The sequence below is a fragment of the Pongo pygmaeus genome, chromosome 6, assembly GCF_028885625.2.
Source record: "Pongo pygmaeus isolate AG05252 chromosome 6, NHGRI_mPonPyg2-v2.0_pri, whole genome shotgun sequence".
In the NCBI taxonomy this organism is placed as follows: domain Eukaryota; kingdom Metazoa; phylum Chordata; class Mammalia; order Primates; family Hominidae; genus Pongo; species Pongo pygmaeus.
In genome coordinates, this window is record NC_072379.2 from 83,347,605 (window position 1) to 83,367,742 (window position 20,138).

At 36.8% G+C, this 20,138-nt stretch overlaps 1 protein-coding gene across 10 annotated transcripts in view; it reads right to left on the reverse strand.

The window, feature by feature from the left end:
- The window catches only part of CASD1 (CAS1 domain containing 1), a 96,979-nt gene that overhangs the window by 25,849 nt on the left and 50,992 nt on the right, over positions 1 to 20,138 (reverse strand). For 3 of the 10 annotated variants that reach the window (XM_054494443.2, XM_054494446.2, XM_063667556.1), the window contains one exon: positions 17,665 to 19,135. The exons of the other annotated variants lie outside the window; for them this stretch is intronic. In XM_054494443.2, coding sequence (XP_054350418.1) covers positions 18,869 to 19,135 — 267 coding nt within the window. In that variant the 3' untranslated portion in view covers positions 17,665 to 18,868. Of the gene's footprint in view, positions 1 to 17,664; positions 19,136 to 20,138 lie in introns of those variants that run through there. 10 annotated transcript variants of the gene reach the window in all.

Consider the following 20,138-nt stretch of genomic DNA (forward strand, 5'->3'; position numbering starts at 1 on the left):
TTACCACTGACCACAAAGAAATAAAAATAACCATCAGAAACTACTATGAATACCTCTATGCACACCAACTAGAAAATGTAGAAGAGATGGATAAATTCTTGGACACATATATCCTCCCAAGACTGAATCAGGAAGAAATTGATTCCCTGAACAGACTAATAACAAGCTCCAAAACTGAATCAGTAATAAGTAGCCTACCAACCAAAAAAAGCCCTGGACCTGATGGATTCACAGCCAAATTCTACCAGATGTACAGAGAAGAGCTGGTATCATTCCTATAGAAATTATTCCAAAAAATTAAGGAAGTGGGACTCCTCCTCAACTCATTCTATGAGGCCAGCATAATCCTGATACCAAAACCTGTCAGAGACACAAAACAAAAAAGAAAACTTCAGGCCAATATCCTTGATGAATATTGATGCAAAAATCCTCAACAAAATACTCGCAAAGTGAATCCAGCAGCACATCAAAAAGCTAATCCACCACAATCAAGTAGGTTTCATCCTGGGATTCAAAGTTGGTTCAACATACACAAATCAATAAATGTTATTAATCACATAAACAAAAGTACAGACAAAAACCATATGGTCATCTCAATAGATGCAGAAAAGGCTTTCAATAAAATTCAACACCACTTCATATTAAAAACTCCCAATAAACTAGGTATTGAAGGAACATACTTCAAAATAATGAGAGCCATCTATGACAAACCCACAGCCAACATTATACTGAATGGGCAAAAGCTGAAAGCATTCTCCTTAAAAATCAGTACAAGACAAGAATTCCCTCTCTCATCACTCCTATTCAACATAGTACTGGAAGTCCTAGCCAGAACAACCAAGCAAGAGAAAGAAATAAAGGGCATCCAAACAGGAAAAGTGGAAATCAAACTATTCTGTTTGCAGACAAACATGATTCTACATCCTGAAAAACCCCATAGTCTCAGCCCAAAAGCTCCTTTCACTAATAAGCAACTACAGCAAAGTTTCAGGATACAAAATCAATGTACAAAAATCACTAGCATTCCTATACACCAACAACAGCCAAGCCAGGAGCCAAATCAGAAAGGCAATTCCATTCACAATTGCCAGAAAAAGGATAAAATACCTAAGATACGGCTAATCAGGGAGGTGAAAGATCTCTACAATGAGAATTATAAAACACTGCTCAAAGAAATCAGAGAAGACACAAACAAATGGAAAAACTTCCCATGCTCATGGATGGGAAGGATCGATATTATTAAAATGGGCATACTACCCAACGGAATTTACAGATTCAATGCTATTCCCATCAAACTACCAATGACACTCTTCATAGAACTAGGAAAAAAACTATTTTAAAATTCATATGGAACCAAAAAAGAGCCTGAATAGCCAAAGCAGTCCTAAGCACAAAGAACAGTGCTGGAGGCACTGTGTTACCTGATGCCTCAAACTATACTACAGTGCTACGGTAACCAAAACAGCATGGTGCTGGTACAAAAACAGGAACATACACCAACGGAACAGAATAGAGGATATAAGGCTGCACCCCTATGACCATCTGATCTTCAACAAAGCTGACAAAACATGCAATGGGGAAAAGACTCCCTATTCAATAAATGGTGCTAGGATAACTGTCTAGCCATATGCAGAAGATTGGAATTTGTCTCCTTCCTTACACCATATAAAAAATCAACTCAAGATGGACTAAAGGCTTAAATATAAAACCCCAAATTATAAAAACCCTGAAAGACAACCTAGGCAATACCATCCTGGGCATAGGAATGGGCAAAGATTTCATGACACACCAAAAGCAATCAAAACAAAAGCAAAAAATTGACAAATGGGATCTAATTAAACTTAAAGAGCTTCTGCACAGCAAAAGAAACTATCAACAAAGTGAACAGACAACCTACAGAATGGGAGAAAACACTTGCAAACTATGCATCTAACAAAGGTCTAATATCCAGCATCAATAAGGAACTTAAACAAATTTACAAGAGAAAAACAAACAACCCCATTAAAAAGTGGGCAAAGGACATAAATTGACACTTTTCAAAAGAATACATACATGTGGCCAAGCATATGAAGAAAAGTTCAATATCACTGATCATTAGAGAAATGATCAATGTACAAAAACCACTAGCATTCCTATATACCACCACCAACCAAGCCAAGCCAACAAAAAAAAAACATAATCCAACTATATGTTGTCTTCAAGAGACACAACTGAGATTCAGAGACTCAAATAAGTTGAAAGTGAAATTACAGAAGAAAAGATATTCCAGGAAAATGTTGACCAAAAGAAAGCTGGAATATGATATCAGAAAAATAAACTAAATTATTAGCCAGGCATGGTGGCTCATGCCTGTAATCTCATTCACATTTAGGAAATCTAGAGAGTCTCAGTAAAATACTCCAGGAGAAGATCAACCCCAAGAGACATAATCATCAGATTCTCCAAGGTCAAAATGAAAGAAAAAACGTTAAGGGCATCCCATGGATTTCATGGATATTAACTTCACTAGACAAAAGCCACAATCCCAGATGTTTTTGAGAGAATTCCTTCTCTATTTTGGCCTCCTGCTGAGGGACACCACTTTTCTGTTTCCTAGAAGCCCCCTAGTTTGGGAAGATCTGTAAGCACAACCTTAATCTCTTGCAAGTGTCATTTACACAACTTCATCTTCTGACCACCTTTTTTTTGAGGTTTTAGTAAAAGGTTGTACAGTCATACACTCGACCATCTTTTTGTGCCACACTTTTGGCAGCCATTTCTGATTCTAGGCTTATTTTGCCACACAGAGAAGCTGGAATTTTAAGTCATCCAGTCTTGGTTACTTTTTGTCTCCTTTCTCTCACTTTTTACTGTAAGCAAACCAGGCATATCTTCAATACCTTGCTTGGAAATTTCCTTAACTATGTATCTAAGTTTATCATTTGTGAGTTCTGTTTCCAGGAAACAATTTCCCTAAGCTTTCTACCACTACATGACAAGAACCTCCATTCACGCAGGTTCAAATACCATTTCTTATTTTCTTTTGAGCCCTCACTGGCAGCACCCTTAAAATCCAAATTTCTACTAAAAATAAGTTCAAGGCAGTTTAGGTTTTCTGGATCAAGCTCCTCATAATTATTACATCCTGCAGGGGTGGGGGCAGTGGGGAACCTGTCAACTAATTATTCTATGTCTGGCAAAATTGTCCTTCAAAAATGGGGGTGGGAAGTGTGTGACTGGACATGGTGGCTCATGCCTGTAATCCCAGTACTTTGGGAGGCTGAAGCAGGAGGACTGCTTGAGCCCAGGAGTTCAAGATCAGCCTGGGCTACATAGGGAGACCTTGTCTCTACAAAAATTAAACAATTAGCCAGGCATGGTGGCCTGGGCCTGTGGCACCAGCTACTTGGGAGGCTGCGGTGGGAGGATCACTTAAGCCTGGGAGGTCAAGACTGCAGTGAGCTGTGATTGCACTATTGCTTTCCAGCCTTAGTGACACAGTGAGACTCCGTCTCAAAAAAAAAAAAAAAAAAAAGGAGAATTTAAGACATTTCCAGATAAAGAAAAGCTGAAGCATTCTCTTACCAATAGACCTGTCTTACAAGAAATACTCAAGGTAGTACTTCAGGGTAAAGGACACTCAACAGTAACTCGAAGCCATACAAAGAAATAAAGATCTCCAGTAAAGTTAAATACATCAGCAAATAAAAAAGCTGATACTATTGTAATTTTGCTTTATATCTCCACTTTTTATTTTCTACATGATTTAAAAGACATGGGGGCTGGACATGGTGACTCATTCCTGTAATCCCAGCACTTTGGGAGGCCAAGGTGGTTGGATCGCCTGAGGTCTGGAGTTGGAGATCAGCCTGGCCAACATGGTGAAACCCCGTCTCCAGTAAAAATAGAAAAATTAACTGGGCATGGTGGTGCACATCTGTAGTCCCAGCTACTCAGGAAGCTGAGGCAGGAGAACACTTGAACCCGGGAGGTGGATGTTGCAGTGAGCCAAGATCACGCCACTGCGCTCCAGCCTGGGTGACAGAGAGAGACTCTGTCCCCCTCTTCAAAAAAAGACAAATTTGTAAAACATAAATCTATATTATTGGACACACAATGCATAAAAATGTAGTTTGTGACATCAATAACATAAAAGGGGATACAGTTGTATAGAAGCAGAGATTTTGTATGCTATTGCAGTTAGCAATTCAAATTTAGGATGTTAAATATGAGTCCCATAGTAATAACAAAGAAAATAATTATAGAAGGTACACAAAAAGAAGCGAGAAGGGAATCAAAACCTTTCACTACAGAAAAATCAACTAAACATGAAAAGAGGCAGTAGTGGAGGAAACGGGACAAAAAAATAATAAGACAGGCAGAAAATAATTAATAAAATGGCAGAAGTAAATCCTTGTGATTTTAAATGGATTAAACTTTGCAATGAAAAGTCAGAGATTGGGCCAGGTGCGGTGGCTCATGCCTGTAATCCCAGCACTTTGGGAGGCTGAGGCAGGCGGATCACAAGGTCAGGACATCAAGACCATCCTGTCTAACATGGTGAAACCCTGTCTCTACTAAAAATACAAAAAATTAGCTGGGCATGGTGGTGGGCACCTGTAGTCCCAGCTACTCGGGAGGCTGAGGCAGGAGAATAGCGTGAACCCAGGAGGCAGAGCTTGCAGTGAGCCAAGATCATACCACTGCAGTCCAGCCTGGGCGACAGAATAATACTCCATCTCAAAAAAGAAAAAAAAGTCAGACAGTGGTAGAATGGAGTTTTTTTTAATGATCCAACTATATGCTGTCTACGAGAGACACACTTCATGCCTGGTGTGGTGGCTCACACCTGTAATCCTAGTACTTTGGGAGGGTGAGGTGGGAGGACCACTTGAGGCCTGGAGTTTGAGACCAGTCTGGACAACATAGATAGACTCCTATCTATACAAAAAATTTAAAAACTAGCCAAGCATAGAGGTGCCAAACTACTTGGGAGGCTGAGACAGGAAGATTACTTGAGCCCAGGGGGTTGAGGCTGCAGTGAGCCAAAATTGCACCACTGCTCTCCAGCCTGCGTGACAGAGTCAGACCCTGTCTTCTTAAAAACAAAATACACTCAGATTTCTGAAATTTTTTTTTCACTTAGCAATATTCCTTGGGATTTTTCCCTATAAATACATAATCTCACCATTCTTTGTTACCACTACATGGTGTTATGTAGTATGGTTACCACATCATCAATCCACTATTCCTCTATTGATGATGTTAGTTCCAATTACAATTATCAATTGTACAATCAATTACAAGTAATACTGCAGTGAATGACCTTATTTATATACCCTTTTCCACCAATATGAGTATAAGTTACCAGATGTGGTATATGCATTTTGTAATATGTATATCTAGACTGCCCTCCATAGGGACCCTAGGAATTTATATTCCCACAGCAATGCATCTGTGCTGTCCTGCCGTAACCTTCACTCAACACAGTGTCTTATCAACTTGTATCTTGTTATATATTTCAAAGGCATTAATATTTCCCTTTATGTGAACAGTCTGCTTATACTGCTTCCCCTCTGTCTTAGTCCATTTGGGCTGCTACTATAATATATACCAGAGACTGGGTAGCTTATGAACAACAGAAATTTATTTCTCACAGTATGGAAGGCTAGGAAGTACAAGATCAAAGTGCTGGTAGAGTTGATGTCTGGAAAGGGTCCATTTCCTGATTCCTAGATAGTCATTTTCTGTGTCCACACATGGTGGAAGAGGCAAGGAAACTCCCTGGGGCTTCTTTTATAAGGGCAATAATTCCATTCATGAGGGTTTGCCCTCGTGACCTAATCATCTCCCAAAGGCCCCATCTCCAAATACCATCACATTGGTGATTAGGTTTCAACATATTAATTCATACACATTCAGACTATAGCACCCACTTCACTTACCTGTCGTTTGTTCTTTTATCATCAACGCCAGGAAGTCTTTATATTTTGGGGAGATTAGCCTTTTGTCTATAATATAAGATACAAATGCCTTTTCTCAGTCTATCTTTGGATTTACTTGTTTTTGCTTTGCAAAAAATTTTTGTCTAATATAGCAGATTTTGTCAATCTTTTATGACTTCTGGATGTTAAATAGTTTTTGAATAAAGAATACTTTATCATTCCAAAGTAATACAGGATATCATTTGTATTTTTTCTATACTTTTATGATGTGTGGTAGGGATCCAACTTAATTTTGTTTAAAATGACAACCTTCTTGCCAGTATTATTTATTAAACAATCCATCTTTTTTGTAACTGACTTGAGTTACTACCTATAGCATATACTAAATTCATAGACATGTATGGTACGATTTATGTACTTTTTACTCTGTATCACTAGCTATTCATGCATCAGCTCCACACAGTTTTAATTAGAGAGGCTTTCTATTATATTATGTCATACAATGTTATAAAATAATACGTTTTTATTTCTGGTGAAAGTACCCTCCCATACTGCTCTTCTTTTAAATCAGAGGTTTTCTTGCAATTCTTATTTTTCCAAATATAATTCAGAATTAGCTTATTTCTTTAAAAGCCTATTAATATTCATGTTGGAATCACATGAACTTTATAAGTTAATTTAGGATAAATGTTAAAGGAATATATATTTCCATTTCCTTATAATGTATAAAGGAACTCTGTAAGAATACATAAAAAGCTAGTAAGACTGGTTATGTGTAGTTGGGGAGTAGTAGTCATGGGAACTAGGCAGATGAGGAATTGTAGAGGAAAAATAAAACTTTTCACTATCTGCCCTTAATAGTTTATTTTTGAACCATCTAAATATATTCCCTATTCAAAAATACATACATAACAAGGAAATAATAAAGGACCTTGCCCTTGAAAAAAGAAGCTAGCAGGCATAGGCTGGCAACAGTAGACATTCCTATTTCAGTTCTCTCCACATAGCTTTCCTGGTATTTTAAAGATGACCAGAATGTTGAGAGAGAGGGGCTTACAAACTCTCTGGTGTCTTCTTTCTGAAATCCCCTTACTGCACTGGTATTTTCAAGCTAGTACCTTGCCAAAAATGAAGTGTACACATGCTTCATGAGGCAAAAAATGGGCTCATGGCAATTTTCATTTTTGTTTTAATAATGTCTTTCTTTTACATGGCCCTACTCAGATAATATTAGAATTCTGAAGAAAGATAAGGTAACCACTGGTATGACAGAAGCAGGGTATAGGAGGCTCAAATCAATAGAAAATAAAAACTAGGCCATTTCAACATGTTAGAAAAGAGAAAAATAAATCACTATAATAAAGAACAGTCAACAAAAAATACATATAAAACAAGATGGATGAGTACTAGCCTCTGACAATCATGAAGCAAAATCTGGCATGTGGGTGTGAACTCACAGACTTGGTTCCAATAGGAAATAAATCTGTAACAGAAAGATTAAAAAAAAAAAAAAGGATGGAAGCAGTAAGACTAAACATCACAGTTAGCAGAATAAATGTGAAAGTGTATAACACCCCTGGTAAATATCTGCAGTATAGCTATTCTGTTTGGATGATTGAGAGTACAAGTTCAAGTATAAACTGCTAGAGGATCCACCAGGGTTAGGAGAAATATTTCTGCATGCTAAAAAGCCTAACCAGAAAAGCCATCATACTGCCAAACCATGATGAGCCGAGGGGTAGTTAAGACCTGGCTAAGGTTCTCCTCAGGAAGAAACTGAATTTGCTCTTAATCACAAACAAATGGTCAATTGAGGGCCCAGATTTCTGCTCCATATAGCACAGACTCAATAATTTTACTCTGTTAAATGTTTAAGGAAAGTGTAACCAAAAGCCCACTATGGCACATTTGAAAAAAAGAGAGAAAAGTCAATAAAGCTTCCACTAGAATGCCTAGCTTTAAGCAGTGTTGCTTCCTGATGCACCCTCCAGGCTAAACTATTTATGTAATGGAGACCAAAGTAATGGAATTAAAGTACTATGTGGAATCATAAACTATAAAACAGCCATAAGTTGGAGAAAACCTGTGTTTAAAAAAAAATTGTAAGAGTTCTTTATGTAAGGATGTTAGAAGTGGTCTATTTGTCAAGTTTTTTTTTTTTTCAATTTGACTCTTAATTTTGTTTGCAGCATTTGACTAAGAAATATTTCTTTTTTATAAGTATTATAATCACATTCATTTTGCTTTCTTTTGTTTATATGCTTGAGCTATTCTTTATCAGAAATTAGATAAAAATTAAATTATATTTTGTTTCCCTCCTTTCCTTGCTTACTTAAAATTCTATGTACACTGTACTAAGAATTTTCATATACATATGATTCTATTCCCAGTTTTATTTCTGGTGTTTTGATGAAGCCCATGAATTTAATTGTAAATTTCTGCATTTATTTGTTATTAACTATAAATTCTCACCTCATTCTTTGTGGCTGACATGAAAATATGCTGCTCAGCTCTCCCTTCAAAAAACCTATTGTGAGGAAGTCCTGGCTCTCTCTGGGCTGCTGATCCCAGCCAATGACTGGGCATGGAAGCGGTACTAGAGCCAGCTCATCCCCACTCAATGATTGACACTTCCATTGGTAATCTTGGTTTTGGAGCTTCCCATCATCCTAGCCAAGACTTTCTTGAAGCTGCATTGCATTCTGAAGCTCTTCTTACCCAATTCTCTGACTACCCCTGGTACCTTTCCCCTTTATCCTTCACAAGTATTTTCCTTAGCAAATGTATTGCACATATGATTCTGTCTGCTTCTAGGGAACCCAAAGTGACACAGCTGGTACCTGGAACGGTCTGAGAATGTATATGGTAAGATGAGGTTAGGAGACTGGCTCACTCATGCTCGGCAGGCAACGAGAAGCCCTTATTAAGCAGAATGTGAATCATGAAGTCCTTGGGATAGGGGAGAGCTTAATTGCTGAAATTTCCATTAGTGGTGACCTGGGAAAATGTCCTGGTGGAGGGAAGCACCCTTACTAATGTGACAATTGAGGCATTTGAAGGTTTTGGGAGGAACAGCACCTACAGGGACAGTTAAGTCAATGGGTTATCGCTCAGTTGTATGACTGTCCTGTAGAGGGAGGATGAGAAGCTGAAGGCAGTTAACAGGCATAAGCTAAGTTTTACAGCCACAGGACCTTTTAGGACGCTTACAAAGAGGAATTATACCTTCAGTGGGTGGTAAGTTCAGGATTTAATAACTAGGGTTACAGAGCACCAGAAGTGTTTAAATGCTCAGCCAAGGCAGGTCTATTACGCTAAATTTAGGATCATTATGTGAAGCCCGGGACTCTTAAACATGGGTTGGGAATATACACAGAACTAGTCTTGTTATTTACACAGAACTAGTCTTGTTATTCACAATGGGTTGATAGGCCCCAAAACAGTAGAGGCCAGGTAGTGGTACATAATTGTCAGAGTTGCTTTACCATTAGAGTCTTGGGGGTAGCCAAAGGGTCTTAATGGCAAGGAGTAGTATAGATAGATAATAGAATATAGTGTCTCTAGGGGAAAAATAGATGGGCAGCGAATTACTGTGTTACTTAACATATACAACCAGAAGGCAAGAATAGAGGAGCAGGAGGCTGAGAGCTGTAGCCCAATAAAGCATTGCAATTCCTTGCTGATTTCCCAGATCTGAGACTATGTTCAGATCTGGAACCCATTATCTAAAGAGTTAGCCAATTTCCCAAGAGAAAGAACCCTGCAATGCAAAAACAAATATATACAGTACTGCAAAGCTTTCTTCAGTTCTTCCCTCATAGAGATTTATAGACATTTACTAATGTGGTTGTTGCTGTTAAAAGGAGAGTAACCAGCCGTTTTGATAACTATTTGACATTGATACATGGAGACCCAAAGTATTTTCATGGCCTTCAGAGTGGGCGCACGCAAAGACTAAGTAGTAAATGGGGTTCTGGCCAAAGTAGGTTCACTATGTCCATGGATCCACCCTGTTGGACCATGCACCCCATTTACCACTACTTTAGCCAGGACCCTGTGGTCATTTCCTGAAAGTATAATTGGAATTTACATACTTGAAAATTGAAGTTAGCCTCAATTGGGTCCTTTGTCTGTGGGGCAAGAGCTATCATAGAGGATGAAGGCCAAGTGGAAGACTTTGAAACTGCCTCCCCAACTGCCAAAGATGGTAAATTACAATTTCTTATCCCAGGGGTGATGGAAGGTATTAGTGCAACCATTAAAGATCCAAAGAATGCAGGGATAGTGGTCCCTATCATATCACTTTAATTCATTAGTCTGGCCCTGCAGAAACCAGATGGCTCTTGAGGAATATCAGTACACTACAACAAGCTCAACCAAGCAGTAGCCTGGACCACAACTGTTGTGCCAGACACCGTTTCATTGCTAGAGCAGAGTAGTAAGGCCTCAGGTACATGTCTACTGGCTTAGTGAATGTGTTCTTTCCATTCTAATCAGAAATTGTCTGCATTCACATGAAAGAGACAAAAATACTCATTTGCTTCTTCGCTATGGTAACTCTTTTGCTGTGTGTCATAAAATAGTCTGAAGAGATCTAACTATCTAAACATCCCATAGGATATTATGTTGATTATGTTGAGGACATCATGCTCATAAACTGGTTATCACACTGGAGGTCTTGGTGAGACATGCGTACTCTAGAGTATGGGAAATAAGCCATTAAAAGATTAGTAGTCTTGCCACTTAAGTACACTTTTTAAGAGTCCAGCAGTCAGGGCTATGACAAGACATGTCCATCAAAATAAAAAACACATTGCTGCATCTTGTATTCCCTACTGCAAAGAAAGAAGCTCCTAGTGCCTAGTAGGCTCTTTGGGTTCTGGGGGCAACACATTCCACACTTAGGACATATACCAAGTATATGTCCATATACTGCTCTGGACATATACCAAGTGATAAAAATGGCAGCCAGCTTTTAGCAGGGGCATGAGGGAGGGGGGCTAAATCAGAAAGGGCTGTGCTATTAATGAAAAATGTATGGATTTGACAAAACAAAAAATGTAAGAAATAACAGTCAAAACAGAAGACAAGTGGCAACTGGGAAAAGTGTTTGCAAAATTAGACAGAGTTGTCATCCTTATTATACAAGGAATACTTCTAAATTACCAAGAAAAAGACAAGCCCTTAAGTTGCACAAGGATAAAAAAAATAAGCAGGCATTTTAAGAAAAAAATTGAAAACGGGAAGTAATTAGTTATGGCTTCATTCTCTAATTGGCCAAACCACCAAAAAATTGTTCTTCCTCAAATTCCTTAGCTATGTATAAGAGTTTTCCAGAGCTTAACTATTATCTCCACAGAGGCCTTTTCTGACCCTTGCATGGAAGACGCCTCTTTAATATTGCCTCCGTTTAGGATATTTGGAAAAGGGGGTAAGGAGGGAGGTAGTATAACCACTTTTCTTGTGTGGTCCACTCAACGTCTTCAAGTTCCATGTTCCTTCTTGCTACTCACTTCTCCAGCAATTTGGTCACTACTCACTTTGTCATACATCATTGGAGATTCATAGAGCAGAGCCCCCCTAAAGGTGATACTGCTGTTTCTACAAAGGCCTTTGTATGTAAGATAGGGTCGAGCATAAGGAAGACCTTACTCCTTCTAGGCACCATCATATCAGGTTGTTTCAGTGTCTCTTATTTTTCTGAAGGGCCAGGAAAACTAAGCTGTAAAATACAGGAATTTTCCTGAATCCTCCAGCATTCTCTGGCATAAAAGAAAAAGGGGTCAGCTGAGACTACATCCCAGTAGGAGACCATCTGGCCTAAAATGAAACCACTCCCAGACTGCAACATGTTGACATGGCAGTAAGAAGCATCCATAGAAGAGGTTACTGCTACATCATAAGGGCAAGTGTGTCCCAACATCTTGAGTTTGCAGCCTGACATCTGGTCCACAGAGCAGCAATTTCAAAAGAGGAAACAATTGGCAGTTAGAGAAGGAAATGGCATAGCTACCATTGGAATTTTTGGTAATCTCAAAGAAAAAAAAAGGAAACGGTATTGGCTGAAAAGAAACACATGAAGTGAACAGGATAAGGAGAACTTTCGGCCTTATTTTCATAAAGAGAATTGCAGAGAACTGTGAACATTTGTTATAGGGACATTTCATGAGCAACTCAGGGACCCTAATGAGGAGATAAATGACTTGGAAGACTAGGATTTTCAAACATAACCAGTGAGGCAAAAATATTACTACTACTATTTGTATATACTATGACTCTTGATCATCCTGAATGGTGTGGTCTGAAGAAACACTTAGGACTACCAGACTGCCTCATTTCAAAAAAGAATGTAAGATGGCTTATAAGGCTAGGCAAAATATAGCCAAATAACATCATCTGAAGTATATGAGAAGGAAAAGGGATCAAGAATAAGACTAATATAAATAATACCAAAGTGCCCTGTTTTCTGGATGGAGCACAAATTTAGCTCTTGCTTCTTATTGGCAAACATAAAAAGCCAATTCACAATGTACCTAAGATAGTAGCAAATGAACTGTTTAGAAGAGGTGCAAATATTACAGTAAGGTCAGAATGAAATAAATTCAGACTCCACAAAAAGAGCCCATTGTGTGATGTAATCAACTTTCCTACAGTTGACACAATGATGAGTTTCATAGAATTGTTTATAGAATGTCCTGCAATGCTAACCAATGGCTTCAAACTCAAGAGAAATTCTAGGGGTAAGTCAGGAAGTTACTGTCCAGGTGGTCTTTACTAGGTGCTTGCCAGACTTAATTCTCAGGTACATTCTAAAATATCTGAGCAAGTGATAAAAAGCAAATCCCTAACATTCCTTTATAAATACTGTTAACCACAGTCAAACTCACAGAAGATAGATATTAGCTAGCTGAGGGTTCATGACTAGAGTTCAGCCACCCTAGGGTTCTAGGAAAAACAGTCTTAATGGGACATTAAGCTGGTGTAGGAGTGACATCTTTTAGGCAAACTTGAGTTTAATAATCAGTAGTTTCTGAGAGAATACTCTAGAGTTTGACCGAGGTTCTCTCTAGGAAAAAAAAAAAATTGAATCTGTGCTCTCACACAGACAGATGGGCCATTTAGGTTCCAAAGTTCTGCTCAATATAACCTAGTCTTAATTAATTTTAGTCTGGAAAATGTTTAAGGAAGGCATAACTAAACAGTGGCCATTAAAAAATCTTTCCCCTCCCCACAATTCCCAAAAAGCATCCATAGAAAGCCTAACTTTGAGTACTGTGGTTTCCTGATGTTCTTCCAAGTTAAATTATTTATCTAATGAACATTGCGGTATCTGAATGAAGTGACCTTCTGTGTAGAATTAGGAACCAAGTGAAATTTGGAAAACAGCTTGGTGTTTCTAAACTATAAGAGCTCTCTATATACCCAGGATATTAATTTTTTTTGAGGCGGAGTTTCGCTCTTGTTGCCCAGGCTGAAGTGCAATAGCGTGATCTCAGCTCATTGCAACCTCTGCCTCCTGGGTTCAAACGATTCTCCTGCCTCAGCCTCCCAAGAAGCTGGAATTACAGGCCCCCACCACCACGCCTGGCTAATTTTTTGTATTTTTAGTAGAGATGGGGTTTTGCCATATTGGCCAGGCTGGTCACGAACCAGGACATTAAATTTTTATCAAATATTAATGTTCTAAAATGTTCCCACTTGTATTTTTTCTATTATGTTTTTGGGCATACTGAAGTTTTAAATTTTCATGTAATAGATGTAGCAATTCTGGTTTTACCTTTTAGCCTTAACGGGTCATTTCTCATCTAAGAATGAGAAGTTCACCTACATTTTCTACTGTTTATTTTACATGTCTTTAAACCTATTAATCATTTTATATTTCTTTTGGTATACAGAGTAAGAATGGGAATTTATCGCTCTCACCCCTCAATTAAGCAATAGTCCCAGGGCTATTTAAAGAATATTTCTACCTTTCCCCAGTAATGTGAAATCAAACCATTACCTTATTCTAATATCTTTCGATAAAATCTGTTTTTATGCTTCTGATTCTATCCATTAATCTATATATTCTTGCATCCATTCCACACTGATATTAGTGTAACTTAATATATCCAAATATACAACTTTACAAATCCCACTTCTCCCGTTACTCTAAAACTTTTCCTGGATATTCTGGCCCAGGTATTACTTCTTTATAGTTTCCATTTTAAATTTTGCAGTCTCTGAGAAAGGGCTCCAGTTCCATGTGCCTTATGCATTACGTACTTTGAAAGTACTGGATTCCTCAGACTTCAACTAAATGTTTTTCCAACACTTTGTCTCTCCCAGTGACAGGGTCTAGTGGTGGGGATAAAATGGAAGGGGTCAAGGAAAGAAAGTGCTGAATTCTTAGTTCTAGTTTTCTCTCAACACCAGAAATAACTGCCACTATTTTCTCCTGAATAACCTAAGAAAAACACATCATGCCACTCCCAATATTAGTTATCTTCAAAAACCTGTCTAGTCTCGTCTTATGAAGGAAGGCATATTCATTCCGTCTATCAGCAGGACTTTGACCCTGTGACTTGTTAAAAACAAAACAAATGCTAGCCTACTTATGAAAGAGCTACAGTCAAAAATCAAGTACTAAGGATGGATAGAAAAGAGAAAGACAAAGCCTAAGAATTAAAACAACAAAACAAACCAACAAAACTGCCAGATATAGAATCAAGCTTTATTTTTACTGAATGATAGTATAAGCTTTTAATATAACATAGGCATGTATAATATTGCAGATATTTTAATTTGAAAATAAAGGGAAAATACATTTAATTATGACATTTTTCTTAGTTTTACTTTGAATTCCAAATAAGAATTTTAATACATTTTTGGCTGGGCATGGTGGCTTATGCCTATATCCTAGCACTTTGGGAGACCGAGGAAGGTGGATCACCTGAGGTCAGGATTTCGACAACAGCCTGGCCAACATGGTGAAACCCTGTCTCTACTAAAAATATAAAAATTAGCCAGGCGTGGTGGTGCACACCTGTAATCCCAGCTACTTGGGAAGCTGAGGGAGGAGAATTGCTTGAATCTGGGAGGCAGAGGATGCAGTGAGCCGAGATTGTGCCATTACACTCCAGCCTGGGCAACAGAGCGAGACTGCCTCTTAAAACAAAACAAAACAAATGCAAAACAATTTTAATATCTTTTTTACTAAGATGTAAAATGTCAGATGTTCAGGACAATTTTACTGCTGAATCCCTGAAAGACAAAGCGTATTTTATTCAATTTCATATTCCTCCCAAATTGTTCACAATGGTTACTTCTGAACATAAATATTTGCATAATTTTAAAAGAAATTATTCCATATATATACATATATATACACACGCACACACACATACATATACACACACACACACACACGCACACACACACACAGACATATATACAGAATTTGGCTATTCCACTATTGTCATATTTAGGTTCTGGTGCCATATTGAATGCCAGTTAAATAGCTTCCATTTGTGTCTCCTTGTTTCTACTATGACTATTAATATGGAAAGGCAGAACAAACAGTGCCATTAAATTTTTGTAAGATTTAAAATCAGAAAATCAGGCCAGGCACAGTGGCTCACGCCTGTAATCCCAGCACTTTGGGAGGCTGAGCAGGTGGATCACTTGAGGCCAGGAATTGGAGACCAGCTTGGCCAACATGGTGAAACCCCAACTCTACTAAAAATACAAAAATTAGCCAGATATGGTGGCAGCCACCTGTAATTCCAGCTACTCAGGAGGCTGAGGCAGGAGAATTGCTTGAACCCGGGAGGCAGAGGTTGCAGTAAGCCAAGATCATGCCACTGCACTCCAGCCTGGGTGACAGAGTAATACCCTCCCTCAAAAAATTAATTAATTCATTAAATAAAATCAGAAATCTATTCTGGAAATCAGTCATCAAACACCACAATTTTGGGAATATAGTTTGGACCACCACTTCCTTTTCTGGAAACCATTTTTAGTATAAGAAAATGAGCCAGAATAGACCTTGCCAAATAAGTTTCCCCAAATCACAATTATTCTAAGAATGAACAAATTAAGTCATAAATGTATGCAATCATTTTTGAATGTCTTTGCAGAGAAATATTCAAAGTGGTAAGATGGATTGAACTGCCAACCAAAATTGTCAATCTTTATTTCTGTCTTCACTATTAAGCTAAAAAGGTAATTTTTCTCTTGAATGATGTGAAGAATTGAATTTCTTTCAACTGTTCCAAAAATCTGTAAGTACAATACTACCTAATCTCCTGTTATACAGCAGACTCCCATGTGGTACATCCAATTCATTATGCAAAACACTAAATTGTCTGCAATGCAAGCCATAGAACACATCCAGTTTATGGCATCAATGACTATATCCAGGATGCATTCCCTTTTTAAGGTTTTAGTATAGAGTCATTCAAGAATAGAATAATAAATAAACCTGGGTTCCACATCCTTGTAAAACATTATTAATTTAGGTGGGCTGAATTTTTAATGCTTCTATTGGCTACCCACAAAAATGGGAAGTTTTGGCAAAGGAAAGGAGGAATGATTGAGGTAGAATTCAGTCAAGCAAGTACCTTTTAAAGTCAGATGGTAGATTTTCTGACTGTGATTTCTATTACAGAAAATCTGAATTCAGAGAACCTCTGTGGTTTTATCTCAACTTTAGCATATCTAAACATCCTGTTAAAAATCTTATTCTAAAGAATGTTATGATTGAGTAATGCAACTGGTCAGTATCTGAGTTGATGCAGAAAATAAAATATTAAGACATTTACCATATATATAGGTGCTATCATTGTGGCAACTTCCACAATAACCTTTTAAGACTAATTAAGAAAAAAAAAAAAAGACTAATTAAGAAAATCAAATATAAAATATATTTTTAACTACAAATAAATTATTTTTAAATTATACAAATTATTATATAATTATATGTAAAAAATAGTGCTTTATATTAAATAAGAACATGTGATGAAGAAACAGGGCTCACCAGGTAAGTTTTAGGCTTCAGTTCAAATAGGAGAGAAAAGCATATATTCACTTGGGCATCACTACTGAAGACATAAGTGCCTCCAAAAATACACAGGGAGACTGGTCATCCTTCTTTTTCAATTGTTTCATCAAGAAGAATCTTTTTCAGGTGATAAAACTTACAAGCTAAATTAAAATGCACTCTACTCATTGGCAAGCTACATGAACAAGAATAATGTGATCACAGTACTTGGAAGTTTTTGATTTATAACTATACTATTCTCTACTTATAAGGCTGCAGTCTAGGAGGCAGAGCAATGAATCATTACAATTGTCTATCTGGGAAATGTCAAAAGATTAAGTAAGGGCAAAAGAAGAGAGAAAAGGAAAGCACACACATTTCTGTCCGAGAAATATTCCTCTATTAATGGAGGTACATCAGTAGCACATAAATCCAGTGCTAAATAAATAATAATTACATTTTTAAAATCTTCAAGCAAAATCACTAATGAACCATAATGCTTAAACTTCCTTGGTGGAAAGCAGATGACCCTCTGAAGCTCTGATAACTAAATGATTCCTTATCCAACTATCATTTGGTAATCTACTCCTACATATTAAGCAATTTAAAAAGCAAATTTAAGTTGAGGAAATAATTAGATATTTGAACCAATCATTAATGGATCCAGCATTTTTGAAAAAGGACACATATAGTTTAATTGATACTTTGCCAATACAAAAATAAGCATCCACAGAATGTTTATTTACTGTTTAAATTACTCCATATTTTCATATACTGTGAACAGAAAATATATTTTACCCCACACATAGTAAAAGCAAACAAGTGCAATCTTTCAAACATTAAAATCATAATCAAATCTGTACAACAGATAAATAAATGTATACCTCTAACAGCTTGTAAAAAAAAATCAAACAAAAAGCAAAAATATTTATTGCCCAAATTCACCAGTTTACTTAAAATTCTACTTATGGTAATACAGCTCAATCATAACAACTTGCATGTTTACTACACTGCACAAGTTTAGACTGATAAATATTTAAAATAGGAGGTGGATAATAGGAAATACTAAATGGCTATAAAGAGCTTTCCAAATATTGGAAATAATATACGAAAATTAATTAGTGGGGATAACATATTAAGTGGATCCACAGAGTAACTGGTATTACACTGGTATAGCTTGAGGAAAGGAAACAGGTGAACGTTTGGATTGGAAAAAAAATTTTGGCTTTTTTATAAAAAGAAGCAACAATAACATCAACAATGACAAAACCCTGTCATGGAGCCTCTGAACTATTCTGTAAGACAAAGTGTACAAAGATTTAGGCTTGCATACCTGAAAACCACAGTTAGGAAGAAAAATCATTTCAGGAAACGTAACATCAGAACAAGAACACATATAAATTAAAGGCATACTGTTTATCATTCCACTTCATTGCACATATAAGAAAACAATACTGCCGTCATTCTTGAGTAAGAAAGTTTCCAATGAAATAGGAAGTTCCACAATGAATACAGGTGCAGACAGTCTTATTACCACAAATTTAGTTACATCAAAACACTCAGTGGTGTCACTAAGTTAATTAAATTATCTATACTTTTTACTGGAAAGGTAATCATTTCCCTGCCTTCATATGTTAACTTAAAATCACTTACAAATGGAAATATAGATTCAGTAGAAAAGACTTCACATGCAATCCTATACAATGCATTCCGGTTTTTTGTTTGTTTGTTTTAGTATTTCACATTGGATATGTACATTTCCAATATATACAACCACACATATTCAACAGATGTCACAGAACTGTCTTCTTGCCACAAACGTTTATATTTACATATACATTTATATCTCCAGATAGATGCTTTTCTCTTCTAGAGACACACAAAGGTAGCCTGAAGAGTTTAGGTTTTTTAGAATTTTTGGAACCTAATGTTTTGATTTATCTTGAATGGATGATAAGATGAGGAGTCCACAAAAAAATGCAGCTATACATGCCAACCTTTTCAAGAGAGATGAGTTATCTTTAGGAATAATAATCTGTGCAAGATCATTAGTGATCTGAGAAATTTCATGTGCCACACAAACAAATATGAAAGTGCTGACAATGATGTTGAGCACAGGGTTTCCAGGTATCAGTACCAAGATACCCCTTGTGTCCGCTGCCAGCCATATGTGATACTGGCAAATAAATAGCTAGGAGAAAAAATATTCAAGTCAGATATTTATAGAGGGTCCATGAATAAATTACAGTTTTTCCTAATTTAAACATTTGATTGCATAATAACATTAGAAGGCTTTCCTGAAACCATTTTATTCTGTCTCACTACTGGCCCTGAAAAGTCCACTGCAGTCTACTCCTTACAACTCCAGCTGCTAACACAATCTCTCTTATAAATGAGACCAAAGAAAATAATAGAACAACTGAAAAGTCCACTGCAGTCTACTCCTTACAACTCCAGCTGCTAACACAATCTCTCTTATAAATGAGACCAAAGAAAATAATACAACAATTATTCAAGAACTCAAAGAGGAATTTATTTTCCCTATTTTAAGAGACAATTTAATAAGTCTTATACTCTAAAAACTCTAAAATAAATGTTATTATTACAATATAAATTGTTTTAAAACATTCTATTTCAAATAATAAGCTTGGACTACTCAGAATACATTTTAAAACCTACTGTTCAAACTGATTTTGTAGATAATTTCATATTATGTATCTTACACAAAATGTAATGAGTTTATACTTTCTCCCACAATTTCCAATCATAATAAGGGTAAATTTTATTATGGTATGCATCAATAAACTGAATTCCAGTAATATATTTAATTATGGAGATGAACAAAAAATCAAAATCCCCTCAGTTTGATTTCATTTATATACCTGATTTAATATTTTTCTCTCTTGGTCTCAGCACCTTGGTTGTGCTTGAAAGCTCAAGACAACGTAAATAATATTTTGCAAGTAATCTATATCTAGTCATTTAAAAATAAGGCTTAAAAACATTCCAAAATACTTCAGTATTGTTGAAAGTTCTAAGTCTTTTCCCTGTAATTCCATAATAGCTTCAGTTTAGAAAAAAGTACGTCCGATTTTCATACTCACATATATGTGTGATATTTACACACATACACGTACATACACAAACATGTAACACCTGGCTGTGTAAGATAAGCAAAATATTAATGTACCAAC